At 43.1% G+C, this 22,088-nt stretch overlaps 2 protein-coding genes across 2 annotated transcripts; both read left to right on the top strand.

Moving 5' to 3' along the window:
* The first annotated feature begins 4,319 nt into the window (after window positions 1-4,319).
* Window positions 4,320-5,780, top strand: LOC130861999 (sperm motility kinase-like). Its single transcript, XM_057751368.1, has one exon. The coding sequence runs from the start codon at window positions 4,320-4,322 to the stop codon at window positions 5,778-5,780; it is 1,461 nt and encodes a 486-aa protein (XP_057607351.1).
* A 10,575-nt stretch (window positions 5,781-16,355) lies between these two features.
* LOC130862436 (apolipoprotein C-I-like) lies at window positions 16,356-16,577 on the top strand. Its single transcript, XM_057752053.1, has one exon. The coding sequence runs from the start codon at window positions 16,356-16,358 to the stop codon at window positions 16,575-16,577; it is 222 nt and encodes a 73-aa protein (XP_057608036.1).
* Window positions 16,578-22,088: the final 5,511 nt, after the last annotated feature.

Below are 22,088 nucleotides of genomic sequence, written 5' to 3'. Positions count from 1 at the left end.
TCTCTGGTGGAGGTGGATGAAAGAGACACAGTCAATGTGTGACTGTGTGACAGCAATGAGTCTGCCTTGACTTCTGGGTAACATGGGTAGGGTGGGGAAGGGGAGCAACCAGCTCTGCTAAGCCCATGTTTATTGATTAGCATTCTGTTGTGATAGAAGTTTATCTTAAGAGAGAGTGAGCATATCTGTCTGGCTTAGTTTTGAAGGGATAAGAGCCCATAGTGGGTCAGAGGCATGGAAGCTAGCTGGAATCCTGAAGGAAAATGCAGGAGATTGAGATATCAAAAACTGAAACTCAAACAAGAAGTAGAAGACATGAAGACCAGAATCTAGGTGATTCTAACCCAGGCAAGTTGACAAGGACTAACTCACTTTGGAACCCAAAAAAGGACACTTAGAGCCAGGACATGGGCTCATGACTATGATCTTAATCTTTGGGGGCTGTAGAGGATGCTGCAACCCTGAGGGCTACACAGTGAACTGGAGGCTGAACAGTAAGTAAGTAAGTAAGTAAGACTCTGTCAAGGACAAGAGGGGAAGGTATTGGAGGAAAAGAAAGAGGAGGGAGGGAAGAAGTGAGAGAGGGAGAGGAAGGAGAAGAGGAAGGGAAGACACTGAGGGTGTAGCAAGAGAATCCATTAAGTGAACGTAAGCAAACACTAAATGCATTGGTCCATAAATGAGTGAGTTAAGAGAAGCTACTGGACGAAGCACTGGGCCGAGCTCCTGGAGTCCAGTTAAAGAGAGTGAGGAGGGATTATAGAAGCAAAGGAGTCAAGATCATGATGGGGAAACCCAAGAGACAGCTGACCTGAACTAGTTGGAACTCATTGACACTGGACTGACAGATGGGAAATCCGCATAGGACTGAACTAGGCCCTCTGAAAATGGGTGAGAGTTCTGTGACTTGGGCACAGTGGGACCAGGATTTATCCCCAGGGCATGAACTGTCTTTTTGGAGCCCATTCCTTATGGAGAAATATCTAACTCAGCATGGATACATGGGAGAGTCTTGGTCCTCCTCAGGTTGAAATACCAATCTTTGTTGACTCCCCATGGCTGGCCTTACCCTTTTTGAGGAATGGATGGGAGTTGGTTGAAGAAAAGGTGGTGGGGGAGGAGGACGGGAAGATGAGATCGTGGTTGTTATGTAAAATGAAAAAAACTTTTAAACAAAAAAATTAAATGAAAGTGAGCGGGGGAAACAACCACAGCAGAACACTGTCATTTTCTCAGCTGTGATTAGCACAGTGCAATGACATCACAGGGAGTCATTGTGAGGTCAGCTAGAGACCAGTCTGTACAGGGTGCTACCTGGACTGGGTTCTGTCCTTGTATCACAGAGGAGGAGTGGTTGGTGGATAAGGATTTGGACTCAGTTATTTCTCACAGATTTGGACACTTCAAACTAGGTGGGTCCTGAAAAAGTGAGTTTCCCTTGTTTACTGTTTGCCTTTTGGTGTTTGACATTTAATGATTCTTTTTTTAATTTTGTTTTAAATTGTGACTATTATTTCTATTCTTTCACTGACTGAGATTTTCCTTTTTATTTGACTTCTTTGTCATTCTTAACTGTGCTCTTTTTTTTAACTTTCTGGTTGTAGGCACACAGTAAGGAACTGTGAAGATTTACCATCCGTGTGTCACCTCCCTGCCAATGTCAGGTGAACAGTGTTTCTATTAACAAGAAATTCATCTTCTCTTCTGAGTATGATGAAAATAAATATATTCTTGTTTCTAGAATAGGATTGTTGATAGTAAAACATTCTCTCATTCTATGTTTGTCCCTGGCAGTGGCCCTCACTTCTTTACTCGGGTGACTATGTTTTCTTAATGTGGGACTATGCTTGCTCTTTCGTCAAGTTTTGTTTGTAGATTGATTCTTGTGTTCCCCTGAAGGCATCTTGGTCATGAAGAATGATCATTTAATGTGTTACTGACTGAGAAGTAAAGGAGCAAGTGCTATGCTTAAGGATATTTTAATGTTCGTAGTCATTGCCCCTGTCTCTTTTCAAGGTGTCTTTACTTGGCTAGAGAGTAAGGGCTTTACGAGAAGAGTTTGTTTTATAAAAAGATTTGAAGATAAACCTTGCCTCAGTTTCATGGTCTAATGGAATATCTGTGGATCATTACAGTTATTTCTTTAGACTGCTTGATCCATCAGTGAGTTATCCCGGTACAATACAAGGCATTGTCAACCTATTTGTTCTTTCAGATTTTGTTGCCTAGTTTTATATTTCAACTTTAATGTTTTCCATAGATTTTTGTATATTTCCTTATTATGTGAGTCCGCATCTTTAGTAGTATGTGAGGAAAGATGGGAGCTGCAGAGAGACGGTGATGCTAGGGGAGATTCTACATCCAAGCACAAGGACTCTAGCAATGATGGCCATGCAGTGGGAGTCTGAGGCAGTTTCATTCCTGGCAGGAAAAGCACATCTCCATAGGCAGGTTTCTGAGGGAAAGGGAGGTCCTGCACCAATAGGAAGCAGGTTCATTTAGTATGACACCTGTGCTACACTACAGAGGACGGGGCCATGAATTCGGGCTACTTGAAGAATCCATTCTTTCTCTGGTGGAGTTGGATGAAAGAGACACAGTCAATGGTGACTGTGTGACAGCAATGAGTCTGCCTTGACTTCTGGGCAGCATGGGAAGGGTGGGGGTGGGGAGCAACCAGCTCTGCTAAGCCCATGTTTATTGATTAGCATTCTGTTGTGATAGAAATTATAAACATGGCATCTTAAGAAAGAGTGAGCATGTCTGTCTGACTTCGTTTTGGAGGGACAAGAGCCCATGGGGATGGGTCAGAGTCATAGAAGCTAGCTGGAATCCTAAAGGAAAATGCAGGAGATTGAGATGTCACCAACTCAAACTCAAGCAAGAAGTAGAAGAGGACATGAAGACTATGCTAATTCTTCTCACAGATAGAGTTCTGCTTCTTTGGATCCAAAGCAAAAAGGTCCCAAGCAGTACCATCTACTTTCCTTGTGTGTCCATGTGTTCAAACACCCCATTTGTAGCAGACATTTTAATTCAATGTACCACAGTGGGATTGTTGAATGTCAGATGTGTTGAGGACTTGACTCCTTGTTTGGGAATTTGTGGAATGCATGTGGAAAGCTAGAGGACCTGCGCCTCGTGGTGATAGAGAACGTCTTATTCAGTGTCACCAACCAGCTAACCACCAGCTCTATTTGGGAAGGAGATGTGCCACCACCATGGCTTCAGTGTCTCTTGAAAGTGTGTACACATGTGTGCACAAACACACACACACACAAAACCTACCTCCCTGGAGTTGATTCTGGTCTGAGATTTGGTGCCAGCCATGAACAAAATACTCAGGACACTAGTTGTGTTACAGAACTTGGTCAAAACCACTGTCAGTTATGGAAGCCATGTTTGGTCTGCTCATTTGGGTGACATCATAAGGAAGCATTATGAAGTATGCTAACAACAATTCTGTTTTAGGAACTGCCTGCATTGGTTCCTGTCCTGTATCTGGGAGTAGCTGTCACTACTCTACACAACAAGTCTACTGAAGATTGCCTGTGGCATACTTGGAATCTCCAATCTATTCGACTTTGTTAGAGTGAGTTCTTTACAATTCATTGGTTTTGGTGTTAGGGTTAAGTTTTGCTAATTCATGTTTACATGTATGCTATTAGTTTACATCCTAGGTCTGATTTGTAAATGTCATATCTATTTTTTCATCATCACCCAATTTCCTGTTTCAAAATCCATTTATTCTTTACTTTTTTCAACTACGGTTTCAATTTTCTTCAGCTGGAACGCGTGTTACTGTAAACTAACTTTAGCGATTTCATTATAAATTTTCCATCCATGCCTAGACTGCATTTTTGTCAAATGTTGCTGCTCTATCGCTTCCTCGACTCCATCTCTGTGACTAATACTGTTTCTTTGATAAATGCTCAGCCCTCTTCTTCCTCAAACACACAGGAGAAGAAAATATCATATTTCTCTTTGTGGACTTTGTTTCTCTTAAATGAGATTTTCCCTACGTGTAGCTACTTTCCACAGAGCACAAAAGTTCAGTGATCACTGTGTATGAGTACTGGCTCTTCACCAGAATCTGAACAGATGCTGCTACGCTCTTGTCCTGTGTTTTTATGCCAATTGCCCTCTGGATTATTCTTGTACTTCTTGGTCTTAAAGGCATCATTAGGTTGTTTGGGTTATCTCAGATTTCAAGACAGAGAATTCCTACCTATAAACTTCCATTTCTAAAACTATATCATTTCTTCCCTAGCATCGTGTGTCCCTGAAATTGCTCCAAATACAGAGAACGTGGGGTAGCCATGATGGCCAGCCCCCAGGAAGAGGACATCCTTAAGAAGAATTATAAATTTTTATCATCACTAGGTTGTGGTGCATTTGGGGAGGTGATCCTTGCCCAGCACCTTCCCACAAAAACGCAGGTGGCCATCAAGGTGCTGGAAAAAGAGTACAATGATGTGGAATACATCGATTCTGAAGTGGCCATCCATAAGTCCTTACATCACAGGAACATCATCCAGTTCTTCCACGCTATCAACACGCTGCGGACCACTTATCTGGTCATGGAATATCTGGAAGGGAAAGATCTGGTGATGCTGATCAATGAGGTGGGCTGTCTAACAGAGGAGGAGGCCAGGCCTATAGTCAACCAGTTGGCCTCTGCTGTGCACTTCCTGCACCAAAGACTGATCGCGCACCGCGACATCAAATTAGAAAACATCCTGCTGGGTGAAGGTGGCAAAGTCAAACTTTGCGATTTTGGGTTGGCCACTCAGCTCGTAGAGGGCCAGATGCTGGAGGAGCTGTGGGGCACCTTGCCATATTTGGCCCCAGAGATCTTGGCCGGAACACCGTATGACGCTATGGCAGGGGATATGTGGAGCTTAGGGATTGTCTTCTACGTCCTGGTCACCGGACACTTGCCCTATGTAGAATCGACCCCCGAAGCTATGTACCATCTAATCACCACCACCCCGTGCCGCATTCCATACCATCTTTCCAGGCCCTGTTATCTCATCCTGGCCAGACTGCTCACCGGTTACATTTGGTTCCGCCTTACATCATCTCGGCTAGTGGAACGCCCTTGGCTGGGCCATATTCAGGAACACGTAACACCTCCTGCCAAGGAAATCCTCCCCAAGGTTGTGGAGACCATGTGTAACATCGGGTACACCTGTGAGCAGGTGGTATCGTCTCTAAAAGACTCACAGTCAAACCTAACAGCAACTATTAACATCCTTAAATTCAAAATGAGCTCTGGGGATAACAGTCTGCAACATATCCCTGCAGTCTCTACTAGCGTCCCTGTCGCTATGAAGAGGAGCCACAGTGAACCAGCTCTGCTGTCCAGAGGGGAGAGCACACACACACACCTGCTCCACACACACACCTGCCCGGACGCGCTGCACTATTCAGTTAACACAGCCCCAGAAGGAGATGCATTGGCCACTGAAACCATCAACCCAGCTACAGGGGACACCACAGTCACCATGATGTCACTGGATAGCCTGGCTGATGACTCCTCCTCCCCTGATCCACCTCTGAATGTCAACTGCATAGGGCTGGTGAACATGGCCTTCACCGAAGAGGAAGAATCCAGAGAGCCAGATGTGCCCAGTGACCAGCCCCAGGTTGTACCCGCAGCCTCTGGAACCAGGCCACTACGGGGCTGGAAGCTCATGAAAAGATGCATTTCCAGAGCACTGAGAGCACTGTGCTGCTGCTGCCTGCCCACCCCACCAGGGCAAACGGAAGTGGCGTAGAGTTCCAGCCCTGGTAAGGAGTGCCTGCTGCAGGAGGGAGCCAGGACAGAAGCTCAGATGGTTGTGGCCCTGCATGCAACCCAGGGCAACAGGCCCCTGCGTCCATACTCCAGCTACAGGTTCTGAGCTGCCTGTCCATTTCTCCTGTAGCCTACTGCTGCCCCGGTACTGCTTGCCAGATCCAGGGCTGGACAGAAGGCCCATCTGCCCACTCAGCCGCCACCTCCCCAGCTTCGGTTGTGCATTGAAGACCGTTACCCACAACATCTAGACCACCTCCCTCTGCAACAGCAGTGACTTAGATGCCCACCTCATGCTGATCATCACCTTGGTCACTTCCTCCTCTCCAACCCTCAGGCAGAACTGCAACAATGCATGTCCTTGAACCTGATTGACAGGGACGATGATACAGAATTCAAGCTTATGCTTCAGTTTGAACCCCCACTGTTTTACTATTTCTGATTTTCGTGTTATGTACTCTTTTTAAAATTTGGTTGTTATTTGTTGTTTTTATATATTGATAAGAAAATGTTTTTATTAGTACATCTTAGGAAGTTCAATTTAAATAGCGAATATTGATGAGTTTTCCCTCTGTTTTTAATGCTTCATGTAAATATCTGGACACTCAGTAGTAACTAATGAGTAAAGCCTAATCCGGACAATAAATATTAATGATTAGCCATAAAAGAGAGGAGATTCTGGTCCAAGCTTGTAGAAGAAACTGTCATCCAGCCTACCCAAGCCTCAGCCGTCCTGCCAAAACCAGCCCACAGGAGCATGCATGGCAGGAACTTCCTCCCTGAGTCAATGGAAAGCCTGCTTCTGCACCCAGAGACTGCTGACTAACGGACAAATGACCAGAGATGCCAATGAAGGAAGAACAACACAGAAGACTTGGTCACCTGAGCCAATGGGACCTTGGGATGGGATAGGAGAGGCCTGCCCATACCATCAATAAAGGAGTTGGCTTTTTGTAGTCACCTGACTTCCATAGTCTATGTGCTTGACTCCATGCCTTCTCACCCCTCCCACAAGTAGTGTCCCTGCAGGGTCACGCCCAGCACTGGTTTATCTTGGCTCAATTTTCCTTCAAATCTCTCTCCCTCCTCCTCCTTTCCTTCGTCTCTCTCTTTTGTTTTGTGGCCTCTGTTCACAGGAGGCTCTCAGGAGCTCACCATCTCATCTTGTCCTGGTTCAGGAGTAGGAGCCCAGGCAGCATCAGCCCACTCTGCCCTCCCAGGCCCCCTGTGAGAAGAGGATATTTAGTTCCAGTCAGCCTCACAGAAAGTCCTATCACTGAGTATCTTCAGCTCCATTGCCCAGACTAGTCACGTGGCTATTGTTGAGCCAATCACTGTGTCCAAGGTAGTGTGATGTTCTGATTGGCCAGGCCCGAGTCATATGACCACCCAGGCTGAGATGACATTAATTTCTTTAGAACCACAGACATTGAGAGTTAAGGCGAAGCAAGGGACAGGAAAAGGGCAGTTCTCAGATGTGGGTGCAGGCCAGCTCCCGGCTAAAAAAGGAAGCAGTCACAGGACACCAGTCACAGGGACAGAAGGACAGGTTAAGTTGTCATGCCGTTCACACCAACTCCATTGGGAGACTGACCCAAACCTCTCTGCCCAGAGAAAACTTAAATTTATTTCCTTTTCAAAATTTTACTTCACATGTCTGGATGTCACAGAATAACTGATAGTCGATTCTCACCTGCCTTGTGGTTCCCAGGGATCGAACTCAGGCCTTCCCTCTTGGCAGCAACCATATACACCTGGGGAGACCCGCGGCTCTGCCATGTGCTTGTAGCTCTGCCTTCAGCAGGAGAGTTGGAATTCATGTCACAGTTATGACAGTTTTGTTCTCTAGCTAACCCAGGGAGAGTTCTTTGTGACCACACTTGATTTAAGAACTACACTTTTCATTTGATAAAATCTCTGGTAAAGATTGGAGGTTTGTGAGATCAGAGCTGTGAAGAAGTAAAAGGAATAGATGCTAATGCCAGGAGGAGTACCCTAAAGCACACAACATAAATGAAGATACGCTTAATGAACTCATCTCCCAAGGAAAGGGGGAAAATGGCAGAAATTAGCCATTCCTGAGGTTTGTAAAAGGGGAGCAGGTTCTTATGGGCAGTAGAATAATGCTGTCCTCATCTCGGGTGGCAGAATTGATGGAGATCACAAAACTGCTGGGTCCAGGACTCTAAGAAACATCATCTCTTGTCTTTGAGACTTTATCTATGGCTAAAAGTGGCCCCAGAGGCTCCAGAATACCAACCATTAGGAGTATTTGGGATGCGAGTACCAGGCAGCTGACCTTAGTGATTGAAATGAATGGAGTGTGGAGGGATTGCTTTTCTTATATAACAAAATTCTAAAGGAAACACCTGATGGCCCTGATTTGCAGCTCATGTTTTTTGGCTTTTTCTTCACAGTTCGAAAGAGGGCTACATCAACAGCAGGTACCATCACCACCTTCCATTAGAAGGAAGCGTGAAGGTGGTTCTGTGCAAGCTTGTGGTCCCAAGTTCAAGTCCTCATCACCAATGTAATGTCAGAATCATTTGTTTGCACACCTGTGATCCCAGCACTCCTACAGTAAGATGGGAGGTAGAGGCACGAGACTTCCTAGGAGCTCATAGACCACCAGCCTGTAAATACAGTGGCTGTGAAACTCTGTCTCAAACAAGTGGAGGACAAGGACCAACACCCAAAGGTGACCTCTGACCTCCATATGTGTGCCGTGGCACACACAGTCATGTCTGTATTCAAACATATTCCCCCCACACACCTTCTCTCTACATATGACACTCTCTCATACATGTTCAGACTTGCACACACAGAGACACACACAGGCATACACACCCTACTAAGAAGCAAAGGAGAAATGAGAAGGAAGAGGAAAACACCATCTATTTATTTATTTATTTATTTATTTATTTATTTATTTTTGCTTTTTCAAGACAGGGTTTCTCTGTGGTTTTGGAGCCAGTCCTGGAACTAGCTCTTGTAGACCAGGCTGGTCTCGAACTCACAGAGATTCGCCTGCCTCTGCCTCCCAAGTGCTGGGATTAAAGGCGTGAGCCACCACCGCCCGGCGGAAAACACCATCTAAAGACTTCATGCCTGTCAATGAAAGCTTATGTTTTGGTTGCCTTCATCTGCAATGTGACTAAGCAGAAGGTGTGAGAATGAGCTCTTGACAATTCCCCCCACAGGATTTGCATCATTTCTTCCAATACCCATCTTTTAAGAAGGTGTGGACAAGTTTTTAACATAGCTAATGCTCTCATCTCAGGAATATCTAGACCAATTCTCTCAACTTGAAGTTTTTACCAGCCAATTAACCATTCCTCTTTACTTGCCAGCATTCTCCAGAGGAAGAGTTGGTCATGGAAGGAGATTTACTTATCATTCATGCTATTATTTTATACAATATCTTAATTCATATTCCTATTTTACTATTCTGTGTGTGTAAGTTCTGAAGAACAAACCCAGTTCATCAGGCTTGGTGGCAAACACCTTTACCTGATGAGCCATCCCACTGTCCCTGGAAGATGTATTGGACTGGTTAACATAAGGGCTGGTGTATTCCCCATTGACAACATGCAGGCGCGGTCTGGAAGCTGGATGCTTCTGCAGTTTCCATCTGCTTCTGGGTACCTAGAATCTCCCTAGCACTGAGTTCACATTGCAGGCAGAAGGAGTTAGCATGGTGTCCTTGGAGGATGGCTACAACAATGGGTGAATTCCTCAAAAAAGGTGCTTGCACACCCAATTCTTCCCGATCCCCTAGTCTCCCTGGGCTACCATCCCTTTGGGTAATACCAGGGTGGGTCTATTCCAGTTACTGTCCCACATGCCATCACTCTCTGGAAATTCCCCTCACACGCACAAGTGTGTGCTACCCATCCTTGACACTCATGCAGCCAGGTTGACAACCACCACTTCACAGTTCTGCCTGTTAGCCTGGGAAATCCTTGCCCACGAAGTCATGGTGACACTGATTACCCCAGGGAGGATACATCCACAGGACTGGACACATGACCTGAAGACCTAGTCATCTGAAAACCTGGTCCTGGTGGTGAACCTCCAGGAAGTCATGTGGTCTGTTCAGGCCAATCAGCATCCCTCCACAAGGCTTTTTTCACAGAGAAAGATCTTCCCACTTTGAGCAGTAGAGGCAGAAAAGGGATCTGCTGGTGGGCATCAGCTGGTAGAGAAACTGAATCCATAGAAGGGAAAATTGAGGATTCGATGTCAAGGAATTGCTGCAGTAGAGAGCAGCCCATGACAGACCAAAGAAAGGCTCCTCCTAGGCCAGACTGGTGATGCAGGGAGTTTACTGGGGTTATTCGTGGATTGTTCATAGATGTAGGAAGACCCAGCCCACTGTGGGTGGCACCATTCCCTAGGTTGAGCCCTGAACCGTCTAAGAGTGAAGCAAGCTAGCAAAAATGAGTTTATTCTCTTGGTTCTTGACTATGGGTGTGATATGACAAGCAGCTTGAGTTCCTGTCTTTAAATTCCTAAAGTGATGGATTATAACATGGATTTATGTGTCAATTAAGCCCTTCCCTCCCTGTGAAGTATTTGTTAGAACAGCAGAAACAAAACTAGAACATATGTCAAAGATCTTTACCAACCGAGCTCCCTCCTAGGGACCTGACAAACCCACCTGCTTTGTTTAAGAGCCTGGATTTTGAGGTGCTCCTGGTAAAAAGGGGTTGTGCCTATAAGGATTAAAGAAAAGAGAAATAAGCTCACATCTGTTGACACTACCCACTCCATACTGTTGGTGAAATGTATTTGGAACATCACCTGCCGTGTGAACCAAAGAAAGCACCTGTGGATGTCTTCCCCAGTCTCATTAGTGAGCTCTGCTAGGGCACACGTTGTGTTCAGGAGAAAGATGCCAAGCACAGCTCTTTCCACTCTTATTGTGAACGTGACCATTGCAGCTGCTCTGGGTCTGTGAGTACACACACACACACACACACACACACACACACACACACACACACACAGAAGTGTTCCCTCCTCGTCCAAACTTGACAATTCTGATATTCATCCTTGTCTGTCTTCACTTAGACTACAAAGACATGGAAAAGTCTGAAGTATTTGTCAACACACAGACGCTTGGTGAAGATGGCTTCTTGTAATTAAAGATGCCACACAGCCTAGGTACTAGTAAAGATGGGGATACCCTGCCTATTATTTTAAAGATAAACGTGACAGGCGTCAGCGAGCAGTCCTAGGAACTCAGATACAGTCACGTCTAAAAAGTATCAGACTGCCTAATGGGGGAACAGGGGAGGGAATGCTGGGGGTGGGGAATGTCAGACTGCCTGAAGGAAGAACTGGGTGTGAGAACACCAAGGCAGGGGGATGCCTTTCTTCTAGAAAAAAGACAAGTGAATCTCCAGGCTGATTCCTCCATGCTAATCATTGAGATTCAAAACCGAGAAAAGCAAGTCACTTAGGACAATGAAGAAAAGTTAATGTGGACAAATACCTACACTCAACTCTGCAGTACTGGAGGGAGGAGAATGAGCTCCCGTAATATTGACACCAAGGTCATGGAGTACCTATGTCTACAGGAGTCTGTGCTCTGCCAACAAGACCAAAATCCATTGTTCTCATTAGTGTCGCTTCCATGAATAAACATTTGTTTGACCTCCTCTCAGTTCAGCCAGGTGGGCTTGGTTCTGGGAAGAAACGGTCCAGTTGGAGGCTGTCATTGCTCTTTCCATCAGCTGTAGGATCCGGGAAGTAACGTTCCAGCTGTTTAAGAAAACACGGTCCAGGAGGTGAAGTCACTGCTCTCTCCATTAGCTGTAGGTACGGGGAAGAAACGGTCCAGTTGGTGCCGATGAAACGGTCCAGTTGGAGGCTGTCATCGTTCTCTTCATCAGCTGTAGGTACCGGGAAGAAACGGTCCAGGTGGAGATTGGCAACGTTCTCTCCGTGCTGTAGGTGCTGGGAAGAAACAGACCAGGAGGAGAAGTCATCGCTCTCTCCCTCAGCTGTAGGTACCGGGAAGAAACGGTCCAGGTGGAGATTGACATCGCTCTCTTCATCAGCTGTAGGCTTCTGGTGCTGCTTGAACCTTTGACCTACTAGGCCCTCCCTAAATTAAGTTGTTCAGCTTGGTTCAAATGGTTTCCAATGAAGAATTCAGTGTTTCCTGCAAAGTGGAAGACTTGCAAGGTTTGAGTCAACTGTACCCATTCCATGGTGTGTGGGACACACTATACACATTATAGTGATGTCATAGTCAGTCTAGAGCTATGAGCAAATGTGCTATTCATTAGAAAATGAAGCATAATGTTGTAGACTGCTTTTCTGAGCCGCTCCGTGAGTCAGACACTCCTACTGTATTAGTCAGTTTTCTGTCACTGTAACTGAAATCCTGAAGCTGGCTGCTTTATCCAGAAAAGAGATTTATTTAGCTCAGCATTCTAGACCTCAAGGGTCTGGTGTGCTGAGGACCATGAGGAACAGTTCCCCAACAAGCAGAGAGAGGCAGGAAGCCAGAGAGAGGGGAGAACTTGATTTTGCTCTCTCCACAACAACCCAGTAAAGAAGAAAGGCAAGCTCCCAGTTCTCATATGTGACTTTGCTGCAATGATAAAACACTGTCAAAAACCAGCTCCAGAGAGGAAAGGCTCAGCTCAGCTCAGCACACAAAAATGTGAGTGACAGCAGCCCATGAGCTGGAGACCTGAGGTGAATAAAAAGGAGATATTGATTGGAGGACCAGCATCCATGTCTCTGATTCCAACAACAGATGCAATATAACAAGAATCCTGAAGTGCTTGCGTGCCATATGGTGTTGGACAATTTTGTATTCTGTCAATTATGTTTTAAATAAATGCTTATTGTCCAGTAGCCAGGCAGGAAGTATAGATGGGACAGAAGACAAGAAGTAGAGGCGGGGCAATGAGAACAGGAGAATTCTAAGAAGAAGGAAGCTCCTTCCCCAGTCCCATGAGACACCAAAGATGCAGACTGTGACCTGCCCTGCTGGAAAAGGTAATGAGCCATGTGGCTAACATAGATAAGAATAATGGGTTAATGTAAGTTATAATAGCTAATATGAAACCTGAGCTAATGGGTCAATCAGTTTATTACTTATGGAGACCACTATGTGGTTTTCTTTGGGACTTACTGGCTACGGGAACTTGGCAAAACAGAAACTTCAAAAAAGCAGGCCCTCATGTTACAGAATGGTGCCCATGTGGACAACTGCATCCACATAAAACCTGAGAGAGCTTGGGAAGTAATTCTAGACAGAAAAGAATAGCATGACTTCTTGGTAGCAGCAATTTCTCAGGTCTGCTCTGCTTGCTAGAGTGAAGCAAGCACTCTCATTTAAGAGAGGCTTCTTGACTCAGTTTTTTTTTTTTTGAAGAGGTCCTGCCTCTTCATAAATGGTGTTTATGAAAAGCTGAACACATGCTTTTTGGTTTTCAGTTGCAGCAGGAATAAAGGCATGCTGTTTTAAAATGCTGGCTTTCTGGGCCTTCCTGCCAACGCAAACTCTGACTCTTTCAGGCAGGCAGTCCAACTACAGAGAATCTGAGTGCAGTGTGTGAGCACACTGCTGCAGCTTGCTTGCTGGCAGGGACCTTAAAATGCAATAGAGTTGTGGCAATAAACGTGACTCCAGCCCGTACCTCCGCCATTAAGCTGGAATCTCAGAAAGCTAAGGAATGGGCTGGAACCAGCCATCAAAGCCACGGCTTTAATCCTACCCATTATGCTTAGCAAATTACAGACTCATGTGGTCAGAAACAGAGATACAGTAAAGAGAGATTCAAAGACAAAGAAAACCTCTAAATAGTTTACAGTGTGTTAAAAAATATATGCAGGCTTTAAAAAAGTTAAAGTCCTTAAAATAAAATAATAAGAAAGAGAGTAGTTGGGTGTGGTGGCACACACCTTTAATCACAACACTTGGGAGAGGTAGGCAGACATCTGTGAGTTCAAGGTATGGTGGCACACACCTTTAAACCCAGCACTCAGGAGGCAGAGACAGGCAGATCTCTGTGAACTCAAGGACAGCCTGGTCAACAGCCTGAGTTCCAGGACAAAATACATAAAATACATAAAAATCCTGTCTCAAAATGCCCAAAATTAAAAATAAACAAATTAGAGTTTAAAATAAAGCCATGTAAAGATAGAAAACACACAGAGAATCTGGAAACTGTATATTATTATGCTCTCTTTGAATTGTTTGAATGCTGAGGAAGGAGCAACAGCTGCTATATGATATTTGCTTATAAATGCTGCTGAATTAATCCAAGATAGAAATTTTGAAAATACCTTGACATCAAAATTGATGTCAAAAAGCATGTTACACTGGAGAAAAGATTTTGCTTTTGTTTCCACAGGAAATGAGAGGCTGTAGATTCATTCTGAGTTAAGAAAAATCAGTTTTGACAAGGAAGACCATCTGAGAAATCTCCAGGAGGAATAGATGGCCCATATTTCTGAGTTCTACATCCAAAACAGATTCAAGACTGCTGCTTGAGATGAACAAGAATCACAGGATACTCCAGTCAGGACTTCATCAGAATTCTAAATTTTGTTTATGTCCCCATGAGATTATCAGCATACCCAAATAGCAGGAAGTAGCCTGGAATACTATGCCCACATTCCCAAAAATGGACTATGTATATTTTACTTTGCTAAAAAAAAAAAAGGCGGGGGGGGGGCAGAAAGTGGTACAGGAGAATTCTGTCAATTATGTTTAAAATAAACACTTATTGGCGAGTTGCCAAGCAGGAAGTATAAGCAGGACAACCAGACAGGATGTAGAGGCAGGGCAAGGAGAACAGGAGAATTATGGGAAGAAGGAAGCTCTTTCCCCAGTCCTGTCCAGACACCGAAAATGCAGGATGTGACCTGCCTGACTGAAAAAGTTACTGAGCTATGTGGCTAACATAGATAAGAATAATGGGTTAATATAAGTTATAAGAACTAATATGAAGCCTGAGCTAATGGACCAATTAGTTTATAACTTATGGACACCTCTATATGATTTTCTTTTTATTTATTTACTTTTTAATTTTTTTAAATTTTTCGAGACAGGGTTTCTCCATAATTTTTGGTTCCTGTCCTGGAACTAGCTCTTGTAGACCAGGCTGGCCTCGAACTCACAGAGATCCGCCTGCCTCTGCCTCCCGAGTGCTGGGATTAAAGGTGTGCGCCACTACCGCCCAGCCCTCTATATGATTTTCTATGGTACTTAACGACTGGGGAAACTGGGCAGGCCAGAAACCCCAATTCATGTTACAACCATGGAATAAACCTCTTGTACACTGTAAATACTTGTCACTTGAATTAGTTTAATAAAATGCTGATTGGCAAATAGCCAGTCAGGAAGTTTAGTCAGGGAAACCAAACTATGGCATGTGTGAAGGAGAAGGGTAGAGTCAGAAGTCACCAGGAGATGTAGAGGGGAGCTGGAGTTGAATGCACCATGCTAATAATGGTACTGTCACATGGCAGAGAGTAAAGAAAGAATGTGGGTTAACTTCAAAATGTAAGAACTATAACAGGAATTAAAAATCACTCGTCATTAATATCCCTTATTCAATGGACTTATCAATGGACTCAATTCACCTATAAAAAGACACCGGCTAAGAGAATGGAAACAAAAGCAGGATCCAGCCTTCTGCTCTATACAAGAAACACACCTCAACCTCAAAGCCAGACATAACATCACAGTAAAGGGTTTGGAAAATTTTTCCAACAAATGGCCCTAAGAAACAAACTGGAGTAGCTACCCTAATATCTAACAAAATAGACCTTGAACCAAAAACAATCAAAAAAAGATAGAGAAGGATACTTTATCCTCATAACAAGAACAATCCATCAAGATGAAGTCTCAATCCTGAACATCGATGCCTCAAACACAAGGTCACCCACATATGTAAAAGAAACAATACTAAAGCTTAAATCACATACTAAACCCCACACACTAATAGTGGGAAACTTCAACTTCTTACTCTCCCCAATGGATAGGTCAACCAGACAGAAATCTAACAGAGAAATAAGAGAACTATCACGTATTATGACTCAAATGGAATTCACAGACATCTACAGAACATTCCAGACAAACAAAAAAGAATATACCTTCTTTTCAGCACCTCATGGAACCTTCTCTAAAAATGATCCTATACTAGGTAACAAAGCAATTTGGAGTCTTATCAGATCATCATGGTTTAAAATTAGAATTCAACTGAAATACTAATTTCAGAAAGCACAAAGACACATGGTAATCAAGTAGTTCACTATTGACCCACCTCTGGGTAAAGGAAGAAATAAAGGAGGAAATTAAAGACTTCCTCAAATTCAACGAAAATGAAGGCACAACATATCCAAATCGATGGGACACCATGAAACCAGCGCTAAATGGAAAGTTCACAGCACTAACTGCCCACATAACAAAACAGAGAAAACTCGCATTAGTGACTTAACAGCACACCTAAAAGATCTAGAAATAAAAAAGATGGACACTCCACCTAACAGATCTGACTTAGATCTAGGGTGGCCGCAAGCCACCATGAGGCTCTTTATCGCACTTTCTGTCCTGATTGTGGTCCTGGCCACAGCTTTGGAAGGCCCAGTCCCCACCCAGGCGACCCCTGACTTGTCCAGCATGTTTGAGAACCTACCAGATAAGCTGAAGGAGTTTGGGAACACTTTGGAAGACAAGGCCCGGGCAGCCATTGAACACATCAAACAGAAGGAATTTCTGACCAGGACCCGGACCTGGATTTCATAGACATTCGGCAAAATGAAGGAGAAGATCAAAACCAAATTTGCCTGAGCACCTGGTGGGCCACCTAGTGCAGCAAGGACGCCCACATAATGTAGCAGATCCCTCATCCTACACTAATAAAAAGACTACAGTGAAAAAAAAAAGATGCAGATTTATCCACGAGGAACAGAAGATAAGAAATAATCAAAATAAGGGCTAAAATCAACAAAATAGAAACAAAGAAAACAATACAAAGAACCAATGAAACAAAGACCAGGTTCTTTGAGAAAATCAACAAGATAGACAAACCTTTATTCAAACTCATCAAAAGGCAGAGAGAGAACATCCAAATTAACAAAATCAGAAATGAAAAGGGGACATAACAACAGACACTGAGAAATTCAGAGAATCATTAGATCTTGCGACAAAAACCTGAGCTCTGCAAAATTGGAAAATAAGAAAGAGATGGACAGTTTTCTGGATAGATATCACATACGAAATTAAATCAAGACCAGGTGGACAATTTAAAATAGACCTATAACCTACAAGGAAATAGAAACTGTCCTCAAAAGCCTCCCAACTAAAAACAAAACAAAAAACAAACCCCCAGGGCCAGATGGTTTTAGTGCAGAACTCTACCAGAACTTCCAAGAAGAGCTAATACCTATATTCTTCAAAGTGGTCCACATAATAGAAACAGAAGGAACAGTGCCAAACTTATTTATTAGGCTGCAGTTACCCTGACACCAAAGACTAAAGCAAGAAAGAGAATTACAAACCAATCTCATTCATGAACATGTATGCAAAAACACTCAATAAATTACTGGCAAACCAAATCCTAGAACACATCAAAAAAAAATCATCCCAGAGATACAGGGATGGTTCAACAAACAAAAAACTACCAATGTAATCCACCATATAAATACTCTGAAAGAACAAAACCACATTATCATCTCATTAGAAGCTGATAAAACATTAGACAAAAATCCAAAACCCCTTCTTGATAAAGATGTTGGAGAGATCATGGATACCAGAAATATATCTAAGCATAATAAAAGCAATATACAGCCAGCCAACAGCCAACATCAAACTAAATGGAGATAAACACTAAGTGATCCCACTAAAAATAAGAAGAAAAGGCAGTCCACTCTCTCAGTATCTATTCAAGATAATTCTTGAAGTTCTTGCTAGAGCAGTAAGACAACAAAAGGAGATCAAGGGAATTCAACTTGGAAAGGAAGAAGTCAAATTTTTGTTATATACAGATGATGCGATAATATATATATGAGACCCCAAAACTCTTACTAGGGAACTTTATACAACTGATAAAGACTTTTAGTAATATGGCAGGATATAAGACCGACTCAAAAAAATCAGTAGCCCTCACATATACAAATGAAAAAAGAGCTGAGGAACAAATCAGAGAAACATCAGCCTTTACAATAGCCACAAATAACATTAAATATCTTGGGGTAACACCAACCAAAGAAGTGAGAGACCTATTCAATAAGAACTTTAAGTCTTTGAAGAAAGAAATTGAAGAAGATAACAGAAAATGGAAAGATCTCATATGCTCTTAGATAGGTAGAATCAACATAATAAAAATGGCAATCTTACCAAAAGCAACCTATAGATTCAAGCTATCACCATCAAAATCCCAACACAAATCTTCACAGACCTTGAAAGAACAATTGTAGGGACATAGCCCCACCCATTGGGGGCGTGTTCGCCTCGGGCTAATGTTTACGGATAAATCTGCCGGGCGTGAGCCCAGCAGTCCTTTTTCTTTTGCTCCGCTTTTCCGGTACACCGCGGGAACCTGTGGTCCTGTAAGTTTATTTCCTTATTAAAGCTGTATATATCTATATAATCTGTCTACATTCATTTGCGCCGCCACATTTGGCGTCCCAACGTCGGGCTATTTTGCCCCCGACCCGGCACAGGGGGGGCGCAAGCTCCACCTTTCCCGGCTAGTTGCCTGAGCTCAGGAAGGTGATTTACAGCGCGCTCCCTGCTCGCTTTCCCTTCCCCCACTCCAGGCCACTATAGTAGCAGAGCAGCGACCCCCCACAGAGCAGTTAATAGCTCCCTGCTTCTTCCAAACCCTCACTGCCTGATTTAAGTGAGGCACCCGCGGTTTTGAAGTAAAAGCCACCAACCCCTTCCCTTAACAGGCAGTACAATAATTTTTGTTTTGAGTTAATTGTTTCAGACCGGCTCTGGCTTAGACCACGTGGACTCAGGTGCATTTCTTTAGCCACCACTGGCAGGAAAACTTCATTACAGGTACATAATTTTCTTTTATAAATAAGAAAAATGTCTGAAAACATTACCATTCAAGACTTTAACAGCCTTTTCAGTTGTACCATGTGGGAGATTTTACAAGAAGTGTCTGTCAGCCCACAGATATGGATCTTTCTGGGATTCGTAGTTTTCCTTGGTACTGTATGGTTTGATAATAGAAATATGATAAAGTCTTTACGAGACGAGGTTGAACGCTTAAAAACAATTGAGAATGACAACAATCTTCTCAAAAATCAGTTTGAAGTTCTCCAGGCAGAGAACAGATCTTTGTTTAACACAACTCGACAAACTGAAAAAAATTTAGAAGAGGTACAGGCTGATGTTAAGGAGAAATTCATTACTATGGAAGAGGGAACAGCTGATTTGGATCGTAAGCTTCAGTCCCTTTCTGAAACATTAACGGCTGATATTAAGGAGAAATTCATTACTGTGGAAGAAGGAACAGCTGATTTGGATCGTAAGCTTCAGTCCCTTTCAGTAGGAACAGAAACATTAACTGAGAGAATCAAAACTGCTGAATGTGACAATCGGATTTTGTCTAAAGCTTATGACAGATTGACAGAAAGATTATCTATACAAGAAGGCACGGTATATGCTATAAAAGTTATGTCCAAAGATGAGACATTATCTCTAATGGACAAACTTCATACTTTAGAATCCTCAATGAAGGCTTTAGAACATAATTCTGGACAGGAGATTCAGACATTAAAGAAGGCAATGGTGAATAGAATTGAAAAGATTGAGGAATTTCTAAATTCTGAGGAAGAAGAGGAAGAGGTAGAAAGGCATATTTTAACTAAATCTGTGGGTAAATCCCTCCGGGACAATTCCCACAAAGCTCTACCTACAGTTCTACCTGCCTTTCCAGTTGTAACAACAGAGAAAGTAGTTGGTTCCAGAAACCCTAGGGTCATCAAGGAAGATACATGGGAACCTGTCCGTATGAATGATCTCAAAGAAATTAAACAGGCTGTAATGACTTTTGGAATGAATGCCTCTTTTGTTAAAGAGATGCTAAGATCTTGGGCCACGACGAATAGGGTCACGCCCAATGACTGGTTTCAACTGAGCTCTGCTGTCCTTGAGAGTGGAACGCAATTGAAATGGAAATGCTTATTCAGGCAAGAGGCTAGACTTTTAGAACAGCAGGAAAGAGCAAAGGGAATTGAGATTTCCATAGATCAAATTTTGGGAGAGGGGCTATTTTCTGAGCCTCAGGAACAAGCTAATTTGGATGAAAACATACTCTCCGTGTGTACTACAGCAGCCTTAAGGGCTTGGGACAGGGTGCAAGACCCAGGACAGAGGATGGAATCATTTGTCAGAGTTAAACAGGGTCAGAGAGAACCCTTTAGTGACTTTTTACAAAGAATAACTAAAGCTGTACAAATAGGGATATCTGACCCAGAAGCAAGACGTATAATGATCGAGACTTTGGCTTATGAAAATGCAAATGTGGAATGCAAAAGGATTTTGGGACCTTTAAAGCTCAGATCAGCGCCATTAGAAGAATGGGTCTTGCATACACTAGATGTTGATACATTTGACTATGGCACTGAAGCATGGGTAGAAGAAGCAATTTCCAATGGTAAAAGGAGACATCAGAATACCAAATGTTTTAATTGTGGCAAAATGGGTCATATGAAAAGGAATTGTAGACAACGGATTTTCAGAAATAATAATAATGCATCTTCTAGAAATAACAGAAATAGGAGGACTCAGCCTTCAGGTTTATGTAGAAGATGTGGAAAGGGCAGACACTGGACGAATGAGTGCAGGTCTACAAGAGATAGACAAGGCAACCTGATACAGACGGGAAACGTGAGAGGGGGGGCCTCACAGGCCCCCATGGCAAACATGGTTCAGTCATTTCCAGTTACTACAGAGAACGTGACTCGTCAGGACAATTAGAAAGCCCCATGCCTACTGTTACAAGCAATAATGATCAGAAAGATGAGTTCCGTGTGTTTTGGCAAACTTCTATAAATGACCAAAGACCAAAGCTGAGAGTGTGTGTAAATGGCATTTTTATTACTGGCCTGCTGGACACAGGTGCGGATGTAAGTATCATTACCCCAGAAACTTGGCATCCATATTGGCCTCTTCAGAATGTAAATGTTCAGCTCCTGGGAATTGGAACCCTATCTCGAGTAAGGCAGAGCACGAGATGGGTTGAATGTATAGGTCCAGAGGGACAAATAGGAAAATTAAGGCCATATGTAGCCAATATTGCAATGAATTTATGGGGTCGTGACCTATTACAACAATGGAATACCCAAATTAACATTCCTGCTACTTCTAGAGCCTATATTTCTGGGGATAATATTAAAAGATATTACAAACGGAGAAAACCGGCCATTCGGGCTGTACAAGAACAAGCAATTGATGTCCCTTCAGAGATACCAACAGCCTTGCCTTTAAAATGGTTGACTGAGAAACCAATATGGACAAAGCAATGGCCTTTAGCTGAGGAAAAGTTACAGGCTTTAGAACAGTTGGTACAAGAGCAATTAGATGCTGGACATATAGAAGAATCTACCAGCCCTTGGAATTCTCCTGTATTTGTGGTTAAGAAAAAATCAGGTAAATGGAGAATGGTGACAGATCTCAGGGCTATCAACAAGGTTATTCAACCTATGGGCCCTCTGCAATCTGGAATTCCTTTGCCCTCTTTATTGCCAAAAGGATGGCCTCTCATAGTTATTGATTTAAAGGATTGTTTTTTCACTATACCTTTACAAAAAGAAGATAGAGAAAAATTTGCCTTCACAGTGCCTACTTATAATAATTCTCAACCTTCGAGGAGGTACCACTGGGCCGTCCTCCCCCAGGGTATGTTAAATAGCCCCTCCCTGTGCCAATATTTTGTGAATCAACCATTGCAAATAATACGCAAGAAATTTCCCAAATCGATAGTATATCATTACATGGACGACATTTTGTTATCCGATTCAAACATGGATACCTTGAACAGACTGTTTGAAGAAATAAAAATACTTTTACCAAAATGGGGATTGCAAATTGCTCCTGAAAAGATTCAGAAGGGAGATTCTGTTAATTATTTAGGTTATAAAATAGGTTTACAAAAAATTAAGACACAAAAGGCACAAATTCGGAGAGATCGCCTACGGACTCTTAATGACTTTCAAAGACTATTAGGGGACATTTCCAGTCTACGGCCAGCTATTGGGATAACACCTGATCTAATAATTCATTTGAACAAAACCTTGA

Source organism: Chionomys nivalis, chromosome 19, assembly GCF_950005125.1.
Source record: "Chionomys nivalis chromosome 19, mChiNiv1.1, whole genome shotgun sequence".
In the NCBI taxonomy this organism is placed as follows: domain Eukaryota; kingdom Metazoa; phylum Chordata; class Mammalia; order Rodentia; family Cricetidae; genus Chionomys; species Chionomys nivalis.
Note: the sequence above shows the minus strand (reverse complement) of the source record. Positions and strands in the feature narration are given on the sequence as shown.

Excerpts from the sequence above, each read along its gene's own strand:
- LOC130862436 (XM_057752053.1), top strand. The coding sequence starts at position 16,356 with ATGAGGCTCTTTATCGCACTTTCTGTCCTGATTGTGGTCCTGGCCACA.
- LOC130861999 (XM_057751368.1), top strand. The coding sequence starts at position 4,320 with ATGATGGCCAGCCCCCAGGAAGAGGACATCCTTAAGAAGAATTATAAA.